This window comes from Neoarius graeffei, chromosome 11, assembly GCF_027579695.1.
Source record: "Neoarius graeffei isolate fNeoGra1 chromosome 11, fNeoGra1.pri, whole genome shotgun sequence".
Classification (NCBI taxonomy): Eukaryota; Metazoa; Chordata; class Actinopteri; order Siluriformes; family Ariidae; genus Neoarius; species Neoarius graeffei.
The window spans coordinates 43133025-43160140 of record NC_083579.1 but is presented as its reverse complement, the minus strand read 5'-3'; the positions used below and the strand labels follow the sequence as shown (position 1 = coordinate 43160140).

The 27116-nt window shown below is 42.4% G+C and overlaps 2 protein-coding genes across 3 annotated transcripts; both read left to right on the top strand.

The window, feature by feature from the left end:
- The first annotated feature begins 1752 nt into the window (after positions 1-1752).
- On the top strand, positions 1753-17503 carry LOC132894302 (ER membrane protein complex subunit 7-like). The gene is made up of 5 exons (XM_060933952.1): positions 1753-2080; positions 2172-2291; positions 9356-9494; positions 10826-10906; positions 11579-17503. The coding sequence occupies exons 1-5, from the start codon at positions 1881-1883 to the stop codon at positions 11726-11728; spliced, it is 690 nt and encodes a 229-aa protein (XP_060789935.1). The 5' UTR covers positions 1753-1880; the 3' UTR covers positions 11729-17503.
- A 2903-nt stretch (positions 17504-20406) lies between these two features.
- Positions 20407-26889, top strand: zgc:194887 (uncharacterized protein LOC571819 homolog). Of its 2 annotated transcripts, XM_060933004.1 has the most exons (3): positions 20407-21470; positions 22498-22936; positions 25971-26889. In XM_060933004.1, the coding sequence occupies exons 2-3, from the start codon at positions 22795-22797 to the stop codon at positions 26663-26665; spliced, it is 837 nt and encodes a 278-aa protein (XP_060788987.1). In that variant the 5' UTR covers positions 20407-21470; positions 22498-22794; the 3' UTR covers positions 26666-26889. The 2 variants fall into 2 exon arrangements, with proteins under 2 accessions (XP_060788987.1, XP_060788986.1); XM_060933003.1 differs by having other exon boundaries at positions 20407-22936.
- Positions 26890-27116: the final 227 nt, after the last annotated feature.

The window sequence follows — 27116 nt, the reverse complement described above, 5'->3', positions numbered from 1 at the left end:
AGCCCAATGTTCATTTTTCTTCATTTTCTGTAAAGTAATTAAAATATTGATACATTTTTCTTCATGTTTTGATGTAGAATATAATGTGCATTGTTTCCAGTGCATGGAAATAAAAACTATTATAAGGATTTTGAGCTTTACTCATGTTTTTAAACACACTGCTATTATTTTGAACACAACTGTATATGTCACATTTCAGATCTACATGAAGGAAGGGTGCCATTGAGAAAAAAAAAACGCTAGAATTGTGTTCTACAGGGTCTACTTAGTCTGTGTTACGTCCCTCATAATTTTCCTTAACCTTCATACTACCAAGTGGGGTCCATCTGGACCCCGCACCTATATGTTTGTTTGCCATTTTAAAAATATGTGACATACTGCCTCACCGTTTTATGAATTTGTTGGAATTTATGTCTTAATTAAAACACTAAAGCACCGGAAGATCAGCTTTTTGCATTGTGAAGGTATAATTAATTTGTTACTGGGGTCCAACCGGACCCCAGAGTAAAGTTTATCTGTCTTTCATTTTATAATTGAATAGCACACTGAAAGTTAACTTCTTTTATTTCTTTTATGTTCCATAATGAAACTACCAAGGCATTCCTTCTTGGGGTCCGTGTGGACCCCACTGCTGCAATAAGCACAGGCTGCAAAACAAAAGCCCTAAATTATTTTACAATTACTTTTTTTGTTTTAAATTCTGTAAGAAAAGACCTAAGTTGTAATCCAGAATGTTTTACAGCTGCATGAGCTGCAAAAATCATGTATATAATGCCAATTTTTTTTGTGGCGCTATAATTTGCTACATGTATGCTAGTTATTGCAATATTATTGCAATGTTATTGCATTTATAATACATCATTGATATTCAGCCGTAGTGGATTTTGTTCTTCAATAAAGTTATGTCTGTTTGCTGCATTGAATTGGTTCTTACTGCATTGATTTCAAGGTATTCCCTCCTGGGGTCCATACGGACCCCGCCTGGTAGTTTGTGTATGTAAAATTGGCTGGTAGGATGAAGGTTAAGTGTGTTCTTTATGCCTTGGGCCCTTTAGATTTTGTCTTTATAAGCTTTAATTTTAAAGAAAAGTATTGGGGTCGGGCGGCACGGTGGCGTAGTGGTTAGCGCTGTCGCCTCACAGCAAGAAGGTCCGGGTTCGAGCCCCGTGGCCGGCGAGGGCCTTTCTGTGCGGAGTTTGCATGTTCTCCCCGTGTCCGCGTGGGTTTCCTCCGGGTGCTCCAGTTTCCCCCACAGTCCAAAGACATGCAGGTTAGGTTAACTGGTGACTCTAAATTGACCGTAGGTGTGAATGTGAGTGTGAATGGTTGTCTGTGTGTCAGCCCTGTGCTGACCTGGCGACTTGTCCAGGGTGTACCCCGCCTTTCGCCCGTAGTCAGCTGGGATAGGCTCCAGCTCGCCTGCGACCCTGTAGAACAGGATAAAGCGGCTAGAGATAATGAGATGAGATGAGATGAGATGAGATGAGATGAGATGAGATGAGTATTGGGGTCCAAACGGACCCCACATGGTAAGATTAAGGTGTAAAATAGCATGGTAGGATGAGGGTTAAAAGGGGTTATGGGTCTGGGTCTTTATGGGTTAAAAAATTAATTAAAGAAAGAAAGAAACTCGTATTTAATGTGTGTGTGTGTGTGTGTGTGCTTGGTCACAGTATGAGCCAGCAGTTCCAATCCTCATTGGACGTCAAATCACATGGAGTGGGCGGGGCCCTGAAAGAAGCTCGAGCGCAAGATGTTTTTACGTCATCGCGCAGGCGTGGCCTGAAGCCAAAAGTTTAATTTAGATTTACGTAGTCAGCAAAAAAAACCAAAACTTAAAATCGACACTGGGTGTAAACAGGAATGATTAGTTTACAGGGATGTTTTTTGTCAGTATGACTCCTAACTCTCGTGCCGGTGTGATTGTGACGGTGCTGTTGTTTGGTGTGAGCGCGCTCGCGGAAGGTGAAGAGAAGTTCCGCGTTGAGGGCCGCGCGCTCGTGCACGGTGTGAGAGCAGAGGAGTGGACTCCGGTGGCGCGCGTGCTGCTGGATGGCGAGGAGCATGTTGGCTTCATCAGGTTTTAGAACTTAAAAATAAATCAATCAATAAATCCCTACAGCGCGCCCGCTACCGGGCCATGTGTTTAACTCATGACTTTGTCCCACTAGACTCGATGGAAGTTTCTCAGTAAATGATGTGCCGTCCGGATCTTATGTGCTGCACGTTGTGTCCCCGGTGTTCAGGTTCGAGCCTGTCAGGGTTGACATTACTGCAACAGGCAAAATGCGGTACGCTTCTTGTCAGATAAAGTGTTTTGTATCTTCTCATTCCTTAATTCTATCACATTATAGTGACTGTGCACCAACAAAGCTCTTTATAGGAACACTGAACATAATGCATGCTCAGAATGAAGTCATCACCTAATTTGCATGTTCATTGCACGAAGGGTTCGAACCTGCTGTCTTTCTGTGTAAAGTTTGCATGTTCTGGTTTCCTCCTCCCACAATTCAAAGATTTGCTACTCTAAATTGCCCGCAGATGTGCTTCTGAAAGCGGCACGGTGGTGTAGTGGTTAGCGCTGTCGCCTCACAGCAAGAAGGTCCTGGGTTCGAGCCCAGTGGCCGACGAGGGACTTTCTGTGTGGAGTTTGCATGCTTTCTCCGTGTCTGTGTGGGTTTCCTCCAGTCCAAAGACGTGCAGGTTAGGTTAACTGGTGACTCTAAGGCCAAGTTTACATTAGACCGTATCTGTCTCGTTTTCTTCGCGGATGCACTGTCCGTTTACATTAAAACGCCTGGAAACACCGGGAAACGGGAATCCGCCAGGGTCCACGTATTCAATCTAGATCGTGTCTGGTCCGGTGCTGTGTAAACATTGAGGATACGCGGATACGCTGTGCTGAGCTCTAGCTGGCATCGTCATTGGACAACGTCACTGTGACATCCACCTTCCTGATTCGCTGGCGTTGGTCATGTGACGCGACTGCTGAAAAACGGCGCGGACTTCCGCCTTGTATCACCTTTCATTAAAGAGTATAAAAGTATGAAAATACTGCAAATACTGATGCAAATACTGCCCATTGTGTAGTTATGATTGTCTTTAGGCTTGCCATCCTTCCACTTGCAAATGGTAAGTGACGCGCATGCCCGACATGCACTGAGATCACACACACAGCGGCTCAGTCCCAAATCACTGCTCGTGCACTATACTCGCGCGCTCTGTGAGCTGCGCAGGGCCGGAGTGCGCACCCTCCAGAGGGCACTCGCTGTTCAGGGCGGAGTGATTTGGAGCACAGGATGCCTGCGGAGCCGAGCGTATCCGTGTATTGGCGTTGCTATGTGCACGCGAATCATGTATTGGCGTTGCTGTGTGCACACTAATCGTTTTAAAAATGTTAATCTGATGATCCGCTGATACGGTCTAATGTAAACCCCACCTATGTGTCAGCCCTGTGATGACCTGGCGACTTGTCCAGGGTGTACCCCGCCTTTTGCCCGTAGTCAGCTGGGATAGGCTCCTGCGACCCTGTAGAACAGGATAAAGCGGCTAGAGATAATGAGATGAGATGAGGCTCCAGCTGCCTGTGACCCTGTAGAACAGGATAAGCAGCTACAGATAATGGATGGATAGTGATTGTGCACCAACAAAGCTCTTTATAGGAACACTGAACATAATGCATGCTCAGAATGAAGTCATCAACTAATTTGCATGTTCATTGCACGAAGGGTTCGAACCTGCTGGTTGACTGCAGCCTTTCTGTGTAAAGTTTGCATGTTCTGGTTTCCTCCTCCCACAATTCAAAGATTTGCTACTCTAAATTGCCCGCAGATGTGCTTGTGAGGGCGGCACGGTGGTGTAGTGGTTAGCACTGTCGCCTCACAGCAAGAAGGTCCTGGGTTTGAGCCCAGTGGCCGACGAGGGACTTTCTGTGTGGAGTTTGCATGCTCTCTCCGTGTCTGTGTGGGTTTCCTCCAGTCCAAAGACGTGCAGGTTAGGTTAACTGGTGACTCTAAATTGGCCGTAGGTGTGAATGGTTGTCTGTGTCTATGTGTCAGCCCTGTGATGACCTGGCGACTTGTCCAGGGTGTACCCCGCCTTTCGCCCGTAGTCAGCTGGGATAGGCTCCTGCGACCCTGTAGAACAGGATAAAGCGGCTAGAGATAACGAGATGAGATGAGGCTCCAGCTGCCTGTGACCCTGTAGAACAGGATAAGCAGCTACAGATAATGGATGGATAGTGATTGTGCATCAACAAAGCTCTTTATAGGAACACTGAACATAATGCATGCTCAGAATGAAGTCATCACCTAATTTGCATGTTCATTGCACGAAGGGTTCGAACCTGCTGGTTGACTGCAGCCTTTCTGTGTAAAGTTTGCATGTTCTGGTTTCCTCCTCCCACAATTCAAAGATTTGCTACTCTAAATTGCCCGCAGATGTGCTTCTGAAAGCGGCACGGTGGTGTAGTGGTTAGCACTGTCGCCTCACAGCAAGAAGGTCCTGGGTTCGAGCCCAGTGGCCGACGAGGGACTTTCTGTGTGGACTTTGCATGCTCTCTCCGTGTCTGTGTGGGTTTCCTCCAGTCCAAAGACGTGCAGGTTAGGTTAACTGGTGACTCTAAATTGGCCGTAGGTGTGAATGGTTGTCTGTGTCTATGGCCAAGTTTACATTAGACCGTATCTGTCTCGTTTTCTTCGCGGATGCACTGTCCGTTTACATTAAAACGCCTGGAAACGCCGGGAAACGGGAATCCGCCAGGGTCCACGTATTCAATCCAGATCGTGTCTGGTCCGGTGCTGTGTAAACATTGAGGATACGCGGATACGCTGTGCTGAGCTCTAGCTGGCATCGTCATTGGACAACGTCACTGTGACATCCACCTTCCTGATTCGCTGGCGTTGGTCATGTGACGCGACTGCTGAAAAACGGCGCGGACTTCCGCCTTGTATCACCTTTCATTAAAGAGTATAAAAGTATGAAAATACTGCAAATACTGATGCAAATACTGCCCATTGTGTAGTTATGATTGTCTTTAGGCTTGCCATCCTTCCACTTGCAAGTGGTAAGTGACGCGCATGCCCGACATGCACTGAGATCACACACACAGCGGCTCAGTCCCGAATCACTGCTCGTGCACTATACTCGCGCGCTCTGTGAGCTGCGCAGGGCCGGAGTGCGCACCCTCCAGAGGGCACTCGCTGTTCAGGGCGGAGTGATTTGGAGCACAGGATGCCTGCGGAGCCGAGTGTATCCGTGTATTGGCGTTGCTATGTGCACGCGAATCGTGTATTGGCGTTGCTGTGTGCACACTAATCGTTTTAAAAATGTTAATCTGATGATCCGCTGATACGGTCTAATGTAAACCCCACCTATGTGTCAGCCCTGTGATGACCTGGCGACTTGTCCAGGGTGTACCCCGTCTCTCGCCCATAGTCAGCTGGGATAGGCTCCTGCGACCCTGTAGAACAGGATAAAGCGGCTAGAGATAATGAGATGAGATGAGGCTCCAGCTGCCTGTGACTCTGTAGAACAGGATAAGCAGCTACAGATAATGGATGGATAGTGATTGTGCACCAACAAAGCTCTTTATAGGAACACTGAACATAATGCATGCTCAGAATGAAGTCATCACCTAATTTGCATGTTCATTGCACGAAGGGTTCGAACCTGCTGGTTGACTGCAGCCTTTCTGTGTAAAGTTTGCATGTTCTGGTTTCCTCCTCCCACAGTTCAAAGATTTGCTACTCTAAATTGCCCGCAGATGTGCTTTTGAAAGTGGCACGGTGGTGTAGTGGTTAGCACTGTCGCCTCACAGCAAGAAGGTCCTGGGTTCGAGCCCAGTGGCCGACGAGGGACTTTCTGTGTGGAGTTTGCATGCTCTCTCCGTGTCTGTGTGGGTTTCCTCCAGTCCAAAGACGTGCAGGTTAGGTTAACTGGTGACTCTAAATTGGCCGTAGGTGTGAATGGTTGTCTGTGTCTATGTGTCAGCCCTGTGATGACCTGGCGACTTGTCCAGGGTGTACCCCGCCTTTCGCCCGTAGTCAGCTGGGATAGGCTCCTGCGACCCTGTAGAACAGGATAAAGCGGCTAGAGATAATGAGATGAGATGAGGCTCCAGCTGCCTGTGACCCTGTAGAACAGGATAAGCAGCTACAGATAATGGATGGATAGTGATTGTGCATCAACAAAGCTCTTTATAGGAACACTGAACATAATGCATGCTCAGAATGAAGTCATCACCTAATTTGCATGTTCATTGCACGAAGGGTTCGAACCTGTTGGTTGACTGCAGCCTTTCTGTGTAAAGTTTGCATGTTCTGGTTTCCTCCTCCCACAATTCAAAGATTTGCTACTCTAAATTGCCCGCAGATGTGCTTGTGAGGGCGGCATGGTGGTGTAGTGGTTAGCACTGTCGCCTCACAGCAAGAAGGTCCTGGGTTTGAGCCCAGCGGCCGACGAGGGTCTTTCTGTGTGGACTTTGCATGCTCTCCCCGTGTCTGCGTGGGTTTCCTCCAGTCCAAAGACATGCAGGTTAGGTTAACTGGTGGCTCTAATTTGACCGTAGGTGTGATTGTGAGTGTGAATGGTTGTTTGTCTCTATGTGTCAGCCCTGCGATGACCTGGTGACCAGGTTGTACCCCCCTTCTTGCCCATAGTCAGCTGGGATAGGCTCCAGCTTGCCTGCGACCCTGTACAGGATAAGCAGCTACAGATAATGGATGGATGTGATTTGTGAGTGTGAATGGCTGCCTGCCTCTCTATGTTAGCCCAATGATAGATTGGTGACAGGTCCAGGGTTTGCCCTGCCTCTCACCCACTGTTATTGTATTACTTTATTTTCAGAAGGTTAATAACCAGTTTAGCTCACACGAATCTCACACTGGGCCTTCACATTTATCTGGGCTTGGGACCGGCACTAAGTATGCACTGTCTTGTACAAACTTAATGGCTGGGTATTTTACGTAATCTGCATGACTTTGGACTCTGAGCACCCAAAGGAAACCCATGTAGACATGAGGAGAACGCACAAACTCCATCGGCCCCCGTCGGCCGTGAGGTTCAAACCTGGGACCTTCCTGCTGTGATGCGACAATGCTAACCACTATACCACCACGCCGCCCCCAATTCTCTGTAGGCTAAGTGGTATGGATGATGGATGGATTGCATTATCCTGATCATTTGTATATCATGTTACATGAAGAAGGAAGATTGACACCTAGAATAGAATAGCTTTGTCAGAATAGATTATAACTGATTTCTTAAAGAAAGAAGAAACCCGTGGTCATGGCACCACAAAAACTATGTACTTTCAGCATATGGCCAAACCATTATGGACACCTGACAAACAGGCCTTCCTCAAACTGTTGTCACACAGTTGTATAGGATGTATTTGTATGCTGTAACATTACAGTTTCCCTTCACTGGAACTAAGGTGAGGTTTACATTAGACCGTATCAGCGGATCATCAGATTAACGTTTTTAAAAACGATTAGCGTGCACACAGCAACGCCAATACACGATTCGCGTGAACACAGCAACGCCAATACACGGATACGCTAATCACATGACTAATTCGGCACGTAAGTTGAAATGTGTCAGTGCGGCTCAGCGCTTCCTCCTCAGCGGCTGCGCTCCAAATCACTCCGCCCTGAACAGCGAGTGCCCTCTGGAGGGTGCGCACTCCGGCCCTGCGCAGCTCACAGAGCGCGCGAGTGTAGTGCACGAGCAGTGATTCGGGACTGAGCCGCTGTGCGCAAGTCACTTACCACTTGCAAGTGGAAGGATGGCAAGCCTAAAGACCATCATAACTACACAATGGGCAGTATTTGCATCAGTATTTGCAGTATTTTCATACTTTTATACTCTTTAATGAAAGGTGATACAAGGCGGAAGTCCGCGCCGTTTTTCAGCAGTCGCGTCACATGACCAACGCCAGCGAATCAGGAAGGTGGATGTCACAGTGACGTTGTCCAATGACGACGCCAGCTAGAGCTCAGCACAGCGTATCCGCGTATTCTCAATGTTTACACAGCACCGGACCAGACACGATCTGGATTGAATACGTGGACCCTGGCGGATTCCCGTTTCCCGGCGTTTCCAGGCGTTTTAATGTAAACGGACAGTGCATCCGCGAAGAAAACGAGACAGATACGGTCTAATGTAAACTTGGCCTAAGGGGCTCAAATCTGTTCCAGCATGACAATGCTCCTGTGCACAAAGCAAGATCAACAAAGGCATGGTTTACCAAGGTTGGAGTGGAAAAACTCGGGTGTCCTGCACAGATCTCACTAATGCTTTTGTGGCAGAATTGAACGAGTATAAATCCTCACAGTTACACTCCCAGCATCTAACGGAAAGCCTTCCCAGAGCAGTGGAGGTTATTATAACAGCAAACGGGGACTAAATCTCAAATGGAATGTTCAGAAAGCACACGTGGGCGTGATGGTCAGCTTTTGGCCATATAGTGCAAACAAAAAGAAGCAGTTATAGTCAGCAGTTGGGGAAACAGACACAAAGGAAAGAGGTTTTTTTATTACTTGGAAATAGACACACTGCCACTTTAATAGGACCATCTATATACCTGTACATCCATACAATTATGCAATCAGCCAGACATGTGGCAGCACCGTAATGCATAAAATGATGCAAGTACAGGTCAAGAACTTCATGTAATATTCACATCAACCATCAGAATGAAGAAAAACATTATCTCCGTGACTTTGACTGTGGCATGGTTGTTGGATCAACTGAACCTGCTCTCTCTATTTTTATAATTGAATGCAGGACAGTTGCTAAGCGGAAAAAGTCACTAGATTTTTTTTCTGAGACATGATCTAACATACCCAAGGATACTACGTTTACCTAACACATAATGTATTACTAATTTTCCAGTAAAGCCCAACATCCATTTATAATAATATACATACTAGTTTTACAACATAGATTTTAATACGATGTTAATGCAAAAATGCATACTGAGTAATGTGTATGAGTTCAAAATATTTTTTTCGTTTATTAGTGTTTTTTTTTACATTTACAAAAAATAGACAAAACACTAGAAATGTCTCCCACTCGAAAACTTTCTAATAATGTCTTTCAAAATGTGTTTCAAAAAGTCATTTTCTCACTGTGTATTATTACTTGTGCTCCAACACACTTGATAAAGACTACACTACTATTATTGCCTCTTAGTCTTCAGTAAAGAAAGTTAAAATAGATACTTCAGGGTTATTTTCAGTGTTGAGCAAGTGTGAATACTTCTGAGTGTGGAAGAGTGTCTGTTTATAGCATTATAGTGTATACGTTTCAGTATAATATGCTGTAATGCTCCTCTGCTTTTCCTTATCTTTAGTGCCAGAAGAGTCAATTACATCAAGACATTTGAGGTAATGCAGTTGCCTTACCCTGTTCAGATGAGATGTACAGGACAGCATTCGTACTTTACTAAACGAGACACGTGGGGTTGGTCCGATTTCTTCATGAACCCTGTGGTAAGCTTGTTGTTATTACGTATTTTTCTGGAAGGATGCAGCATTAGGTGATAAGAGGGAATGATACTTAGAAATTCTGGAGTCTGTAGCCCACTTAGGAAGTCAAGTTTATTTGTATAACACTTGTAACAACAGGCATTGTCGCAAAGCAACTTTACAGACAATTAAAGACTTTAAACATACAAGCTAATTTTGTCCCTAATAAATTTATTTATCCCTGATGAGCAAGCCTGAGGTGACGTTGGCAAGGAAAAACTCCGTCAGGACGACATGAGGAAGAAATCTTGAGAGGAACCAGACTCAAAAGGGAACCCACCCTCGTCTGGGTGATAATAGATAGTGTGATTATAAATAACTTGCTTCTATAACTGTGTCCTGTATAGTCACAAAGGATAACTGTGTTACCAGGAAATTCATTATAGTTTTAGCACGAAGTCTGTTTTGTTGAAGTTCACTGATGGAGACTTGAGTAAAAACTGTTCATGACAACTGCAGTCCTAAAGTTATTACGGTAACTGTGGTCCTCAGCCATCATAGCAAAACTGTAAGTGTCCAGAGCGACTTTCGACTGTCCATATGGGGGCGTCCTCCACAGGAACGATGTGATGAGACTCCAGCCAGAAGTAGGGCATTAGGATGGATCAAGCAGGTCCGAGGAGCAGAAGAGGTCAGCATTACTGGTGTCTCAGGATCGGCGTGTAACTCGACAGAGAGAGAGAAACATAGGTTGTTAGGTATGCCCAGTGTCAACTAATGGTTAAGAACAGTATACATTTTTCACTGAGTGCAAGTAGGGACTCCAGCAAGACTACCTATGACAGCGTAATTAAAAGGGAGAGCCAGACGGTAACACACACACATAAGGGAGCCCTGGGACATAAAGCAGGAAGCCTGTGTGCCTTAAGATCATAATGTAAAAACCCTTACTTCTCTCATTAAAACCCTAATTTTCAAAACCAAAAATGTCTTTGCTTGATCTGTCAAAAAAAACAAGCAAGCAAACAAACAAAAACCCCGATAGAAAGAGACTCCAGGAGGGCTTATGTAGTTCTCATAACTTAAATTGCTGCAAACTTGCATGGACTCATCACAAGGCCTCCATTCATACTATGTACTACTTAAGGGCAGAAACCAGCTCTGTCTCTAAATAGTTTCATCCTTAGGTCAGAATTGTCTTAATTATGTTCCCGGGAGTGGTAGCAGGTGTAATGATTTTTTCCCCTTACTCATCCACTGACATAGCGTCAGTCTGAATGACAGTTTAAATACCATAATGTTAATCAGGTGACAAAAGATAGGATTGACTCACTTGCTTTCTCCACATTCCTCAGGTTCTCATGATGGTGCTTCCCCTTTTGATCATTCTTCTTCTCCCAAAGCTCATCAACATGAATGACCCAGGGATGAGAAGGGTCAGTTTCATCAAGTTTTCTCCTTATAAAAGTTCTTTAAAATGGATGAAATCTAGACTGCAATGTTAAATCCTTACCAAACATCTGTTTTATGCAGGAAAGGAAAGAACAAACAATATGTCATCGTGCTTGTAATCAGCTACCAACGGCCATTCGGTCACTAAAAACATCATTAGATAATAATGCTAATTACAGTTTTTCATTTATTAAGTTGATTATTGGGGCGGCACGGTGGTGTAGTGGTTAGCGCTGTCGCCTCACAGCAAGAAGGTCCGGGTTCGAGCCCCGTGGCCGGCGAGGGCCTTTCTGTGCGGAGTTTGCATGTTTTCCCCGTGTCCGTGTGGGTTTCCTCCGGGTGCTCCGGTTTCCCCCACAGTCCAAAGACATGCAGGTTAGGTTAACTGGTGACTCTAAATTGACCGTAGGTGTGAATGTGAGTGTGAATGGTTGTCTGTGTCTATGTGTCAGCCCTGTGATGACCTGGCGACTTGTCCAGGGTGTACCCCGCTTTTCGCCCGTAGTCAGCTGGGATAGGCTCCAGCTTGCCTGCGACCCTGTAGAACAGGATAAAGCGGCTAGAGATAATGAGATGAGATGTTTCTGGTAGTGAACTCTACTGTATTATTGTATCTTTTGTTTGTTTGTTTATTTGTTTGTTTGTTTGTTTGTTAGGAAATGGAGCAGTCAATGAATATGCTCAATCCCAGCCCTGACCTTCCAGATGTGTCCGAGCTCATGACCAAGTTCTTTGCCCCACCGAAAAACCAAGGTAAATCAGGAACTCACAAGGGACACAGAGGCACCGGTCCACGCAGGAGATAGCACATGTGTGAGCAAGACAATATATTATCCGTACCTTTGTTTCATACTGATTTTCCCATTTCAGTCCTTTGCAAAATTAGTATCGCCATACGTGTGCCACAAGCTTTGACATATGAGAAATGTATTTGATGCTATTACCACTGAAAGCATTTTAGTTCAGTGTGTATTTATTAATTGGGTTTTTGAATACCTTCTCGAGATTCATTTCTGTTTTTATTGTGCCAATATTTATTGAGTGTGTATTTTTTATTAATTTGGAGAAAACAAGTCAAAAATATATCTTTAAGTCAAAGTTTATTAATGTTATATATTTTAAGTAAGGATACTATTCTATTCACAGAAAGTCAGGGCAATATTTTCAACTACTAACTTATTTCATTTATCGTACTTATTTTGTCTGTGTGCTATTCAGGGCAGGAATTTCAGGAGGGCCATGGCCCTCGTGCCCTCTCAATTTGGCCTTGTGCCCTTGGAAAAAAATAATATCTGCCGTAAGGCCACAGTGGCCTTGATGCCCTGCGGTTTTGTAGTCTGCCTCGTGACTGCCAATAGGCTTTAACATCACCTGCGTCTATTGAGAAAAAAATACGTCTTTTGATGACATTCTGGATTCTTATTGGGCAACTCATCAGTGGTGGATTGGACTCGAGCCTGGCATGAACCGCTCCGACGTGCTATAATGACACCAATCTATCACCAGCCAACCAGGAGACTTAATCAAACGCATCCCCCGCCCACTTGTGTCCGCGTCTGAGACGTTGAATTTTCACAGAAGGAGGGAAGAAGTTGACTGAGGTAAGATTGTGTGATAAATTAACGAACGAATAAGATAGGAATTTCAACATATAGGGCTTAAGTTTGTTACCGTTAAATAAGCATTGCTTGTACAGTAACGTTATGTCGTTACAACGTTGACCCACTTTTAACGTGCCGAGTACCGACTGTAGCCGGTAACAAATGCTAATTAGCTTGCTGTCAAAAGTGCAAAGACCTTAAATTGCTCTGTGTAAATTAGAAAATGGTGCAACTTCCTCTGTAGCCGTCAGCGGACGAGCACAGACTTGTCTTGAGTTTTGAGCCAATCACAACAGGGCAGCACTGTGGCCTGAGGTAAAACATGATAGTTTGTTTAAATTACAAAAATGAGTACACCCAATGACTGTCTCATATACTCTTCATATACTCATACTGTTTGAGTAACGCAATAAAACTAATCTTTAAAAGTGGTATTTACTCAAACTGTTTGCATAGAATGAACTTTCGGGTTAACAGTGTAATAGTGTTGCAGTGTTCTGCAAATTTGCAATTTAATATTTCAGATCTTGAGACATGAAAGTGCCATTTTAAAAAATAAAAGGTCAGAAATGTTTTCTTTGTCATCTATTAAATTCATTATAGACGTGAACTTAAAATCATTGTTTTATTTTATGGCCTTGGTGCCCTGGCTTTTGGCCTTTGTGCCCTCAAAAAATTGACAGCACAAAAGGCCAAGTGGCCTTGCCCCTAAAATGATGAAATTCCAGGCCTGCACTGTACCCAACAGAAAATGAGCATGCAATATTGTTACAATATTGCACGTTGTCAAGAAAACACATCATACATCGGCGACATAAAACTTCCATGTTAGCGAGCGCCTGTGACAATTTCTAAACAAACATGGCTGCCAGGTTTGCTTCGTTAAAAACAAGATTTTGAGAGAATTTTGGCTGCCAGGTCACTCTGTTGTGTGTAGTTGTCAATGTTGATTTTAAAAGTAATTAAGCAAATTACACAGGGAAGATGATAATAATAATAATCAGCTTGACTCTGCTAGCAATGGCCTTCGCTAACAGTACACCAGCTGGAAAGTAACTGGACTGCCGTGCTAACAGCACCGAGGCGCGGGTAAACTAATGTTGGCCTTTGCTAACGCTACACCAGCTGGAAGGTAACTGGACTGCCGTGCTAACAGCACCGAGTCGTGGGTAAGCTAGCATTGGCCTTCAAGAATACTGATATGAAGAGTGTGTGTATGTATAATAATAATAATGGCTTTTTTCATGGTCTATCAGATATATTCCATTCAGCTAGCATGGTACTGAACTCATCTTCAACATCTCTTCTCATCCCATTATCTCTCGCCGCTTTATCCTGTTCTACAGGGTCACAGGCAAACTGGAGCCTATCCCAGCTGACTACGGGGTACACCCTGGACAAGTCGCCAGGTCATCACAGGGCCGACACATAGACACAGACAACCATTCACACCTACGGTCAATTTAGAGTCACCAGTTAACCTAACCTGCATGTCTTTGGACTGTGGGGGAAACCGAAGCACACCCACGCAGACACGGGGAGAACATGCAAACTCCATACAGAAAGGCCCTCGCCGGCCACGGAGCTCGAACCCGGACCTTCTTGGTGTGAGGCGACAGCGCTAACCACTACGCCACCGTGCCGCCCTTGTTCAATATCATGCTAGCTGAATGGAATATATCTGATAGACCACAAAAAAAGCCAGCCAATATTATTTAATTATGTCATTTTGTATCAGGCTTTGTGAAAAATGACCACTAGATATGAGAAAGTGGGGAGTTCAACAACTATTTTAATTTACTTTTGTGTATGGAGGTAATTTTCCCCTTTTAAAAGGTAGTTATTTCCAATATTGTGGTTATTTTGTTGTTTTGCCTTGTACAACTATTACTTTATGAGCAACCTATATAATTACTCAACTAAAATTTTCATTAGTTTGATAAGGCAGAATGTCTATCAAATGTCATCAGGAATTGTCTATACTGAAGACTAATAAATAGTTATGTGACATAATTTGGGTATCTGGTAAAATGGTAGCATCAGGTCATGAAGTATTTGGATTTGAAACTGAGCATGCATTTGTATTTCTTTTTAATGACCTTGAAATTAAGTATATGCATGAATAAAGGTGTGTGCAGGGGTGGGTTTTTTTTTAATTACAAAATAAAAGTCTCACAGTATGTTTGGTCCACGACAATTAAATGCAGTCTATATACAGTATCCTGCAGCAACTTACTTACCATTCATCCAGTAGGATGATGGTTAGGCCCTACAACAAATATAACCTGTAGGAAGTTTAAGGTTTAGTCGTCTGTAAATTATCAGAAAGAAACACCAAAACCCTTGCTGCTTTTGGACCTTGTTCGTAGTGTAGGATGTTGAGGACTCCCAGATGAGTAGGTACTCCGAGTTCCCAATTCCGACTTCCCAGTTCCAAGTTCTCAGTTCTGAACTCCCACTTCCAAGTTCCTAGTTCCGAGTTCCCACCTATCACTTCCGAGTTCTCAGTTCTGAACTCCCACTTCCAAGTTCCGGCTTCCCAGTTCCCATCCCCAATTTCTCATTTGTATCCAATTGCCAATCCATCCCCCAATTTTTCAAATCCATTGACCCCCATTTCCCAATTCAATCCACCCCATTCCCAATTTCCCATTTTCATCCATCACCCAATTTTCTATTTCCTTCCATTCTTCTAATCCATCCTCCAATTTCTCATTTACAGCCACCCTGTTCCCATTTCCCACTTCACATTTCCCAGTTCCTGAATCGAACCAATGACCTTTTGTCCCAAAGCTGCTTCTCTAACCACTAAGCCTTGGCTTCATCTTAAAAGAATAGACTGTGAAGAACAACTGGGAAGAAAAAGCCAGAGACAGATACAAGTGGAGAAAGATTGTGAAACAATCGGTTGAAACGGTTGAGGAGAAAAGGGAGGAGGAATATCAGTATGTTGTTATCATAATAACAACACGAGTCACGTGATGGGCAGTTGGTGTCGAACATTATATGTGAAAGATGTGGCCGTAGTTTTATTATGAGCAAACAAAGTCAAGTCAAGTTTATTTGTATAGCGCTTTTAACAATAAACATTGTCGCAAAGCAGCTTTACAGAATTTGAATGACTTAAAACATGAGCTAATTTTATCCCTAATCTATCCCCAATGAGCAAGCCTGTGGCGACGGTGGCAAGGAAAAACTCCCTCAGACGACATGAGGAAGAAACCTCGAGAGGAACCAGACTCAAAAGGGAACCCATCCTCATTTGGGCAACAACAGACAGCGTGACTATAATATTAACAGTTTTAACATGAAGACAGTTTCGTTGATGTTGTAACTCTTCATTGATGGAAACTTGAGTGCAAAACTATTCATGACAACTGCAGTCCTAAAGTTAGCAAGTCAACTGTAGTCCTCAGCCATAAAATCATTACTGTAAGAGTCCAGAGCGTCCTCCAGGTGTGACTTTCAACTGTTCTCATGGGGCCATCCTCCACAGGAGTGATGCGATGAGACTCCAACCAGACACAGGGCACCAGGATGGATCAAGCAGGTCCGAGGAGCAGAAAACAAAGTGAGCAAACAAATGCTAAGCGAGCAAACAAATGCTAAACACCTCCTAGTTGTCATCGGACACGACAGACTACCATACGATGTAGGGTTTAGTGGCATCGAGTAGTCAGGATGCAGATTGCACCCAAACGAATACTCCTCTCTTTCCAAGCATGTACTAGAACCTATAGGGACTGTCAGGTAGTATTGGAGTCAAGACCAGCTCAACCAAGACCAAGTCATGACCAAGACCAAAGTGTATCGAGATCGAGAATGATTTCCATATCATCATAACTTTGAGGGGTTGAGACCAAGTCAAGACCAAGACCATAGCAGGGTGAGACCTAATTAAGACCAGGACCAGACCAGTGGGTGTGAAGGGTGATGGGGAGGGGTGATGGCCATTGCAATGAATCACGTTATTTAGCATTTGAAGCAGGAAGTTTTACATTCAATCACAGTAATGATGTTAACAAATGAATCAGACAATGTACAGGCAATTTAGTGAAATCCTCACAGTTGTGGTCTTGACCGGTCTTGAAATAAAATCCTGAGTCCTCCATGTCTGAGACTGAGAAAAGACCAAGTAAAAATGCATTCAATTCCGAGATGAGACCAAGACCTTCAAAAAGTGGTCTTGAGACCGGTCTACTCAAGTCCTACAACACTACTGTCAAGTGCATCAGGTGCAATAACATCTGTTTGGAAAGCTGCAGTTTTCTGCCAGCAGTTTCATCCCAGCTGCAGCACGTGTGGACACGTTTTTTTTTTTTTGGTTTATCATAGTGAATGTTAGACTCCTCAACAATTGTTCTGGATAAATTTGTGATATAAAACTAAAATAAAACGACGCTCGTGTCATAAACCGTTTTGAACCCTTCGTGGTTTTTTTTTTCTTTTTGAAAACTAAAAGCCTGTATGTGGTTTGTGTTTGTCTGGGTACACTTACACTACATGTGCAGGAATAAAACTTTACTTCAAACAGAGCATCATCTTATTGTGAGCGTCATATTATTTTATTTGAACCACTGAAACAATTACACAAGCAAGAATGCAAGTTCACTGACATTTACCTCTTCTTTCATCATCTTCGTCTTCCTTCCAGCACTGGATTCAAGCTGCCACTTGTAATGACGCAAAACATGAAAAGGTGCTCTCCAAAGCCAGTGTTTGGTTTATCATACTGCTTGGGAACATACATGTACCTTTTGGCCTGAACAAGGTACACATAGTTACCTTGAGGTCCAGTAATGAGCCCTAGGGGGTACATTAGTGTAGACTGTACCTTGGGGGTAAGAAATGGACTCCTACTGTAACCCTGTTTCTACAGTATATAAAATATTAATAATGGTTCTTGATGGATTGCCTGTCCTAGTCATGGTTCTTGTGCAGCTTTGTTGATTAGACTGTAATATAGACACAAACAAAAACAATATGCTAAATATACATCATTATTATACATATACAGAGCTGAGCATAAATGAGTACACCCCCTTTGAAAAGGAACATTTTAAACAATATCTCAATGAGCACAAACAATTTCCAAAATGTTGACAAGACAAAGTTTAATATAACATCTGTTTAACTTATAACATGAAAGTAAGGTTAATAATATAAAAACTTAGATTACACATTTTTTTCAGTTTTACTCAAATTAGGGTGGTGCAAAAATGAGTACACCCCACAACAAAAACTACTACATCTAGTACTTTGTATGGCCTCCATGATTTTTAATGACAGCACCAAGTCTTCTAGGCATGGAATGAACAAGTTGGCGACATTTTGCAACATCAATCTTTTTTCATTCTTCAACAATGACCTCTTTTAGTGACTGGATGCTGGATGGAGAGTGATGCTCAACTTGTCTCTTCAGAATTCCCCATAGGTGTTCGATTGGGTTCAGATCAGGAGACATACTTGGCCACTGAATCACTTTCACCCTGTTCTTCTTCAGAAATCCAACAGTGGCCTTAGATGTGTGTTTAGGATCATTATGTTGGAAAAGTGCACGACAACCAAGGGCACAGAGTGATGGTAGCACCTTCTCTTTCAGTATAGAGCCATACATTTGTGAATTCATGATGCCATCAATGAAATGCAGCTCCCCGACACCAGCAGCACTCATGCAGCCCCACATAAGGACACTGCCACCACCATGTTTCACTGTAGGCACCATGCAGTTTTCTTTGTATTCCTCACTTTTGCGACGCCATACAGTTTTGAAGCCATCAGTTCCAAAAACATTTATCTTGGTCTCATCACTCCAGAGTATAGAGTCCCAGTAGTCTTCATATTTGTCAGCATGGGCCCTGGCAAACTCTAGGCGGGCTTTTTTGTGCCTGGTCTTTAGGAGAGGCTTCTTTCGTGGATGGCATCCATGCATGCCATTCCTCTGCAGTGTATGCCGTATTGTGTCATAGGAAATAGTCACACCAGTTTGGATTTCTACTTCTTTAGATAACTGCAGTGAACTTGCATGCCGATTTTCTTCAACGCTTCTCATCAGAAGACGCTCCTGTCGAGGTGTTAACTTCTGTGGACGACCTGGACGTCTCTGTGAGATGGTTGCAGTTCCATCTTTCTTAAATTTTTGTACCACTTTTGCTACAGTATTCTGACTGATATGTAAAGCTTTGCTGATCTTCTTGTAGCCTTCACCTTTGTGGTGTAAAGAAATTTTCTTTGGGGAATTCTGAAGAGACAAGTTGAGCATCACTCTCCATCCAGCATCCAGTCACTAAAAGAGGTCATTGTTGAAGAATGGAAAAAGATTGATGTTGCAAAATGTCGCCAACTCGTTCATTCCATGCCTAGAAGACTTGGTGCTGTCATTAAAAATCATGGAGGCCATACAAAGTACTAGATGTAGTAGTTTTTGTTGTGGGGTGTACTCATTTTTGCACCACCCTAATTTGAGTAAAACTGAAAAAAAATGTGTAATCTAAGTTTATATTATTAACCTTACTTTCATGTTATAAGTTAAACAGATGTTATATTAAACTTTGTCTTGTCAACATTTTGGAAATTGTTTGTGTTCCTTGAAATATAAATGTTCCTTTTCAAAGGGGGTGTACTCATTTATGCTGAGCACTGTAGGACACTTTTTTCCATGGAATAAAAACATATTCTATTCCCTTCTAGTAGGTTTACTGATAGCAATATTGTGATTATATCTCTTATCCTCCGTGTATTATGCCACTGTACCAGGGCAGGAATTTCACGAGGGCCTCAATTTGGCCTTGTGCCCTTGGAAAAAAATATCTGCCGTAAGGCCACAGTGGCCTTGATGTTTTGCGGTTTTGTAGTCTGCCTCGTGACTGCCAATAGGCTTTAACATCACCTGCGTCTATTGAGAAAAAAATACGTCTTTTGATGACATTCTGGATTCTTATTGGGCAACTCATCAGTGGTGGATCGGACTCGAGCCTGGCATGAACCGCTCCGACGTGCTATAATGACACCAATCTATCACCAGCCAACCAGGAGACTTAATCAAACGCATCCCCCGCCCACTTGTGTCCGCGTCTGAGACGTTGAATTTTCACAGAAGGGGGGAAGAAGTTGACTGAGGTAAGATTGTGTGATAAATTAACGAACGAATAAGATAGGGATTTCAACATATAGGGCTTAAGTTTGTTACCGTTAAATAAGCATTGCTTGTACAGTAACGTTATGTCGTTACAACGTTGACCCACTTTTAACGTGCCGAGTACCGACTGTAGCCGGTAACAAATGCTAATTAGCTTGCTGTCAAAAGTGCAAAGACCTTAAATTGCTCTGTGTAAATTAGAAAATGGTGCAACTTCCTCTGTAGCCGTCAGTGGACAAGCACAGACTTGTCTTGAGTTTTGAGCCAATCACAGCAGGGCAGCACTGTGGCCTGAGGTAAAACATGATAGTTTAAGTTTGTTTAAATTACAAAAATGAGTACACCCAAGGCGGCACGGTGGTGTAGTGGTTAGCGCTGTCGCCTCACAGCAAGAAGGTCCTGGGTTCGAGCCCCGGGGCCGGCGAGGGCCTTTCTGTGTGGAGTTTGCATGTTCTCCCCGTGTCCGCGTGGGTTTCCTCCGGGTGCTCCGGTTTCCCCCACAGTCCAAAGACATGCAGGTTAGGTTAACTGGTGACTCTAAATTGACCGTAGGTGTGAATGTGAGTGTGAATGGTTGTCTGTGTCTATGTGTCAGCCCTGTGATGACCTGGCGACTTGTCCAGGGTGTACCCCGCCTTTCGCCCGTAGTCAGCTGGGATAGGCTCCAGCTTGCCTGCGACCCTGTAGAAGGATAAAGCGGCTAGAGATAATGAGATGAGATGAGATTTTCCTTGATTGAGAAATCGGTCTGGGCTCTTATGGGTTAATCAGTAGCCTGCATGCTAGTATATGTTCCATTTACAGTCAAACATTTTGATGTATTCCAGGCTCAATTTTGATTAATCAAAAATCTGCGTAGTAGTACAGTCTGAAGATGCTCTTGCACCTTCGGTGTCAATTGAACAACAATTATGGGAGGATATAGGTTTAATAAGTTTTACAATTTTTGAAGTGAGTGATGGATTGATAAGTTTAGATGTGTTCAATATTTTCTTATCTTCAGACATAATAGAGGAGATGTTTCTTTACCTGCTTGATAGTTTCGACTGAGACTCCAATCTTCCTCAGAAGAGTCATTAGTCCTTAAATTAAATTCATTATAGACGTGAAGTTAAAATCATTGTTTTATTTTATGGCCTTGGTGCCCTCAAAAAATTGACAGCACAAAAGGCCAAGTGGCCTTGCCCCTAAAATGACGAAATTCCAGGCCTGGTGCTATTAGATAACTTGCGAACACAAGATTAGATATGTGGGTCTCTAAAAAAGAAACGGTCTTGGCAAACCACTATGGAAGTTGAATGGCTGAAGGCTAAATATATCACTAGTGAAAATAAGAGGGGCTGTAAGGGATAAGTTATCAGAGAAGGCTCGAATGTTGTTGGTTATCTGCTGGATATGAGGAGCTTGCTTATAGGAACAGATTAGAGTGTAATAAATGCAGTAAATACTATTTGTGGGTTGGGTGTGTGTGTGTGTGCTTCTGAGAGATTGTAACCACTGTAAATCTTACCATATTGATAATAAAACAACATAGATCAATCTGTTGTGACATCTATCTCATTGACTGTGAAACATTCTGTGGCTGTTGTGACTGCATGCACGAACATATTGCCCTTAATATATCTTTACAGTACATGTATAACAGGAAGACAGAGTCATCTATATCCCCCACCCTATACAGTATACCAACTATATACCAAGTTCCAAGATATTGTCACATTTTTCAAGTTCTGCTACAGGAAACCAACCCTACCTCTTTACATTGACCTCAGCAGCCCATGGCATAAGCCCAGTGGACCTTTGGTCCAGGTGAGCTAAAAATAAAAATTTCTCACGTTTCTTAGTATCAAAAGGCACATATCCATACTTAATCAACACATATACCAACTTTCAAGACCATACCACTCATAGTTTTCAAGTTCTGCTCCGGAAACAAAACCTACCCCTAAGACTAACCTGAGAGACTAAGTCTGAAATTGTTTCCATGGAAACATGAAAAATTTAAATTTCTTAGTTTGAAAAGGCACATCTACATCACCTTGTTAACACGTATACCAAGTTTCAAATCCGTATCATGAATAGTTTTGGATATATGCTCCGGAAACCAACATTGCTCTTAGAAACTATGTCAAAATCTATTTTTTATGTAAACATTTGAAAAATACTTTAAAAAAAAATCCAAAATAGCAAAAGGCACCAGTTCCCATGTTGATTGATATGTATCCAAAGTTTCATGACGATATCTTCAGTAGTTTTAAAGATATGGCCCGGAAACGAAAACGTGACCGTACGGACGGAACCCTTTTCTATATCCCCCATCAAACTTCATTTGGGTGGGGGATAATAAAGAAGTATTTGAGCCAACAGTGAAATTTAAAAGTATGCCACTCCATTCAGTGTAGGTGTACAAAGCAGATATTTATATCCTTTGGATCACTGTAGTTAGTGATCCTAATCCAAACAGAGATAAGCAGAAACTTACAGCTCATTGTAATTGCTGGTTATAACTGCCTTATATTTTAATATGAATAAGCTGATGTTGGTAAAGGACGAGTTAATATTATGCTGCCTAAATGATGCAATTTCCTATGTTAATTGAACTACAAGGAGAAGTTATTACAGAGTAACAGACATATAAAAGAGTCATAAAAACTATCCAGCCTGGTCCTGCTCCAAACGACACAGATAGGCCTACAACCTTTAATCGCTGATTTGTTGAAGTGTTACATGAGAAAGAGGCTGAAGTCCAGTGCTGATAGGCTCAGGGTGTGTGGCCTGTGACCGTTTCAGAGTGGACTCTAAGATTCATATTGGGACTTTCTTTCTTTCTTTTCAGTTCTATCTCACTAAGAGTAAGGGTTGTGTGTGTAAGTAATCTGTAGCAAATACATGGTGAATACACGTGATACATGGTGAAGGTGAGTACGTTGATTTTTTTTTTTAAGTATCCCAGTTCCACTAGTTACAAATGAAAAAATATATGTAGTATGTAATAGATGTATATTACCTTGTACATAGAGTACTACTGAAATTTTCCTCACTTGAAGTGTATTTTAATATCACAGTGAAATATAGTTAAATTGAGTGCTTATTATGGTTATTAATCTGTCTATTATTCTCATGCTACTAAAGGATGACACATTTCAAGGGTAACATGATCGCTTTCCTGAGCATTGCCATTTCAGCTGGAGTACTAACTGCACAACAGCAAGCTAAAAACATCCATCTTCTTTCTCCAGAAGAGCACAAATTCATTCAAAATGTCGGACATAAAGGTAAAAACCAGGCTGGTTCTGTGGCTAACAATATTTCCTTGTTTGTTTATATAAACGACTACACTTTTAATTATATTTAAGGAAGCTATGCCCTATAACACTTTCAGAAACAGCATGTGATTTGAGTTGAGAACATTTTAACCTTCCACAGCTCTCTTATAGGTACAGTATAGTAGTAATAATAATAATATCAATCCACAATAAAATCTTTTAACCCTAAGATGTATCTAAGATGTAACAAATTACATGTTTCAGAGCTGTTTGCTAGGAAATAGCAATTAAATGCCTCATTTGTCTTGTGTGTGTTGAAGACAATGACTTTTGACAAAAGAACAGAGATCACCATTCTCACACAATATAATCAGTCTTTTGTACGTTACATGTCCATGCTCTTGATATTAGAGACAAAATCAACTCACAAAAACACTGAACAAGGGACTGAGTCTCTCTTTATTATACTCATGGCCAGATAGGCCACGTGTAGGCCAGGGATGTTCAATCTTACCCACAAAGGGCTGGTGTGGTGTGGGTGCAGGTTTTCATTGCAATCAAGCCGGAGCCATACCTGATTCCACCTGTTTAATTAGTTGATCTTGGCTTTCGGTAGACTATCAGATGTGGCTTCTGCTTGGTTGGCGTGAAAACCAATTTTTCTTGAAAAGATAGAACACCCCTGGTATGGGCTATATAGAGGATTTCGGCCTACGTCATTGTTTCCATAGCGACAATATTTATGCCGCCATTTTGACGGTCACAAATATGGCGACTACCGGTAGCGATACACTGTTGATCATGACGAAGTCTCATTGTCGAGTATTTTATCCGGCCTAGATGACGCGAGTAAGAAGCGATATCACCAGAAAATCAATGATGCTGGTGTACGTTACCAGGCTATCTTTTTCTGGCTTTGCAGCGCTGCAGCGCAGGTGATCTTCCTGACCTGCAGTCAGGCGTGTGGGAAATACCAGGGAAAAAACATAAAAGAAAAAGGAGCGAGATGCAGAAAACACCTTCACTATCCAGCGATGTAGGGCATTTACAGGGCGAGCAGAGGGAGAGGTATTTGCAAAAATTGAGGTTAGCAGGCTTAGAGAACGACGTTTACCTGCTTCCACCAGGATTGTTCACTGACGTACGGAAGTACACGAAGCCCTCGTCTTTACCTGACTTCGGCCCACATGATCTGTATACCTATGTCATTAAAAACCAGGCTGGGTAACATGCCTACATCAGCAGGTCGTCCCTGGAGCTGGTGGTCGCCATCTTATTACAGCTGTTTGTTCACATTTTCATTTACTTTCGGTCCTCAGGATAAACAAAATGTTATTAAATGTCATTGAAATAACTTCTTAGTCTGTTGAGACATGGCCCGTTATAAATTTGCTGTTACCAGGCAATGACCAAGAACTGTATTATTAGGGTCGGTGTAGTTGTAACAGTGCACTAGCAGCTACCTGTTAGCACTAGCTAATGTCAACAACATAGTAGCTGGTATGTTACTGTAGCAATGTTTACGTTCAGTCATTTGGATGACTGTTAAAACCTTTCAATCTCAAGTTTTCCTTTACTGTATTTACTAGTTTACTGAGCTAGCGCGCTCGGGCAGGCTGGGAGCTAGTGCGCTCACTCCCAGCCTGCCCGAGCTAGCGCGCTCGCTCCCAGCCTGCCCGAGCGCGCTAGCTCAGTAAACTAGTAAATACAGTAAAGGAAAAACTTGAGACTGAAAGGTTTTAACAGTCATCCAAATGACTGAACGTAAACATTGCTACAGTAACATACCAGCTACTATGTTGTTGACATTAGCTAGCTTGACCTTCAAAATGGCGGACACCGGGGCGTCACGTGACCTGTGACGTCACGTCGAAATCCTCTATACTCTCGTTTACGGTTTCATATCAACAGGTAATTACAATTACTTCACCAATATTGATATAATCTCACGACCTTGAGGGGTGTGGCTCAGTGGAAGTGCAACGTGGCATATTATAAACTGCTATCTTGTTAAGAGAAAATATCTTTAATATGGGTGAATTTATCTAACATTTCTTACTAGAAGATTATCAGAACTCAAATATAAGATTATTTAGCTTACTTTTAGACGCTTTTACTCACTTCAAGCTTTAAATTTTCTTATTCTACTGGTAGATAATTTTGCAAATTTTAAGCATTGATTCAAAAAAGAAACAAAAGTATCTGCCAATAGAATAAGAAAATTTAAAGCTTGAAATGAGTAAAAGCATCTAAAAGGAAGCTAAATAATCTTATATTTGAGTTTTAATAATCTTCTAATAAGAAATGTTGGATAAATTCACCTCTATTAAAGATATGTTCTCCTAACAGGATATCATGTGCAGTGAATGCAACTGTGTCGTTTTTTTTTTGCTTAAGATCTATTTATCACTGCTGAGCCTACTACAAGCATTTTTTCCAGCAATAAACACAACAATAATTAGAAAATTCACACTAGTTTAAGAATTTAAACAGTATGTGAGCTGTATTTCAGTAGTGTAATGCAGCAGTTGTCACTATTGTAAAATTGTCTGTAGAAAAGATTTTGTTACCTTACGATCCAGTCAGCTCAGTGGTGATTTCCCGTTCTTACTGTAATTATCTGCTCTCTGGAACTAACAAGCATTGATGAGAGCAATGGTCATTTTCAGGTTATAGCCCCTGTACAGACTGCATGCTTACTTATTCTTTGCTTTTGGTTTTAGTGGCGGGATACTATTTTTTCTTCATAATGGCCCATTCAATATTTTTATTGAGTTTAATTTCCATTACTTTTATGATGGCATATATAAAATTGTCATCTTAAGGGGCTTCAAATACTTTATGGCCTGGGGCTACAAAAATGGCTTAATCCGGCCCTGATTTCTCTATTCATTTGTCAGGCTCTGAAATTACCCATGTGCCAAACACTACAACCTGATATTCAAAACAACTATTCCATGAATTGTTTAATAAGGAAGTTTTACATAGAAACTGTACTGTACTAAGTTTTCATAGAATTGTCATCTGCATATATCTATACCAGAGTTACCCAGGGATTGTCATGAGCTGTGGGAAAGTTCTGGACATCAGGCACGGGATGGAGTCTATATCATCAAGCCCAGAGACTCACCCATTGTAGCCTTCTGTGCAATGCAGATCGGTGGCTGGACTGTTATCCAGCACATCACAGTCAACAGCAGTGTGGACTTTGACCTCTCCTGGGAGGAGTACAAGTTGGGCTTTGGAACTTTGACTGGCAACCATTGGCTGGGCAATGAGTACATCCACCAACTCACCAGTGGACCCATCCGCTACAAGCTGGGCATCAAGCTGGTGGACAAAGATGCCGTAACCAAAACAGGTGAATATGATCCAGCACTGGTGGAAGGAGAAGATTCACAGTACAGGCTGCGTCTGGGCTTGTACCATGGCACTGCTATGGATGCTCTCACTCTGGACCCAGAGAACTACCTCCATGACAACCAGAAGTTTACCACCAAGGACCGTGACAATGATAACTATTTCCAGAATTGTGCCAAGCTAGAGTTCCAGGGAGTTGCAGGTGGGGGGTGGTGGTATGATGCTTGTGCTGGTGCCAACCTCAACCGCAGGAACGTCATCTATTGGCAAAAGGACTGCAACAAGGAGCACCTGTGCAAATACGCCTGGATGATGGTAAAGCCTTCAGATATGGTCAAGATCATGCGTTCTGCAGATTGCAATAAGGATGAGCTCTAAGCTTATTGCATAATATTCAGAGTGTGAGAGGGCTGATCTGTACAAAATCATAATAAATTTTCTCTTGATCACCCGATAAAAAATATCAATCAGACTGTGGGAAAGTTGATCTTCAGGAAAGACATGATAAGTTTTGGGCTTTTTAAAGACTGGATCTTAGATCTATTCAACTGTAAGTTTCTTTTATAAATATAAAATTACTATACATGTATTGGGAGTAACAAAGTTTTGAAGTAGATCTATATTTCTGCAAATCATACATACAAAGAGGTTTGCATAGAGTGCATAAATAATAATAATAATAATAATAATAATAATAATAATAATAGCAACAACAATAATAATCATCATCATATGTTAATCTTACCAACAAAACAGCAAAAGGGGTGCAGTTTATGGATTTACTAATCAGTTTAATAATAAACAAAGTAATTGCAAAAAAAAAACTGCA

Coding starts and splice junctions, on each gene's coding strand:
- zgc:194887 (XM_060933004.1), top strand. CDS start 22,795: ATGACACATTTCAAGGGTAACATGATCGCTTTCCTGAGCATTGCCATT. Junction 22,937..25,970: donor TCAAAATGTCGGACATAAAG/GTAAAAACCAGG, acceptor TATCTATACCAG/AGTTACCCAGGGATTGTCAT.
- LOC132894302 (XM_060933952.1), top strand. CDS start 1,881: ATGTTTTTTGTCAGTATGACTCCTAACTCTCGTGCCGGTGTGATTGTG. Junction 2,292..9,355: donor ACTGCAACAGGCAAAATGCG/GTACGCTTCTTG, acceptor CCTTATCTTTAG/TGCCAGAAGAGTCAATTACA. Junction 10,907..11,578: donor ATGACCCAGGGATGAGAAGG/GTCAGTTTCATC, acceptor TTTGTTTGTTAG/GAAATGGAGCAGTCAATGAA.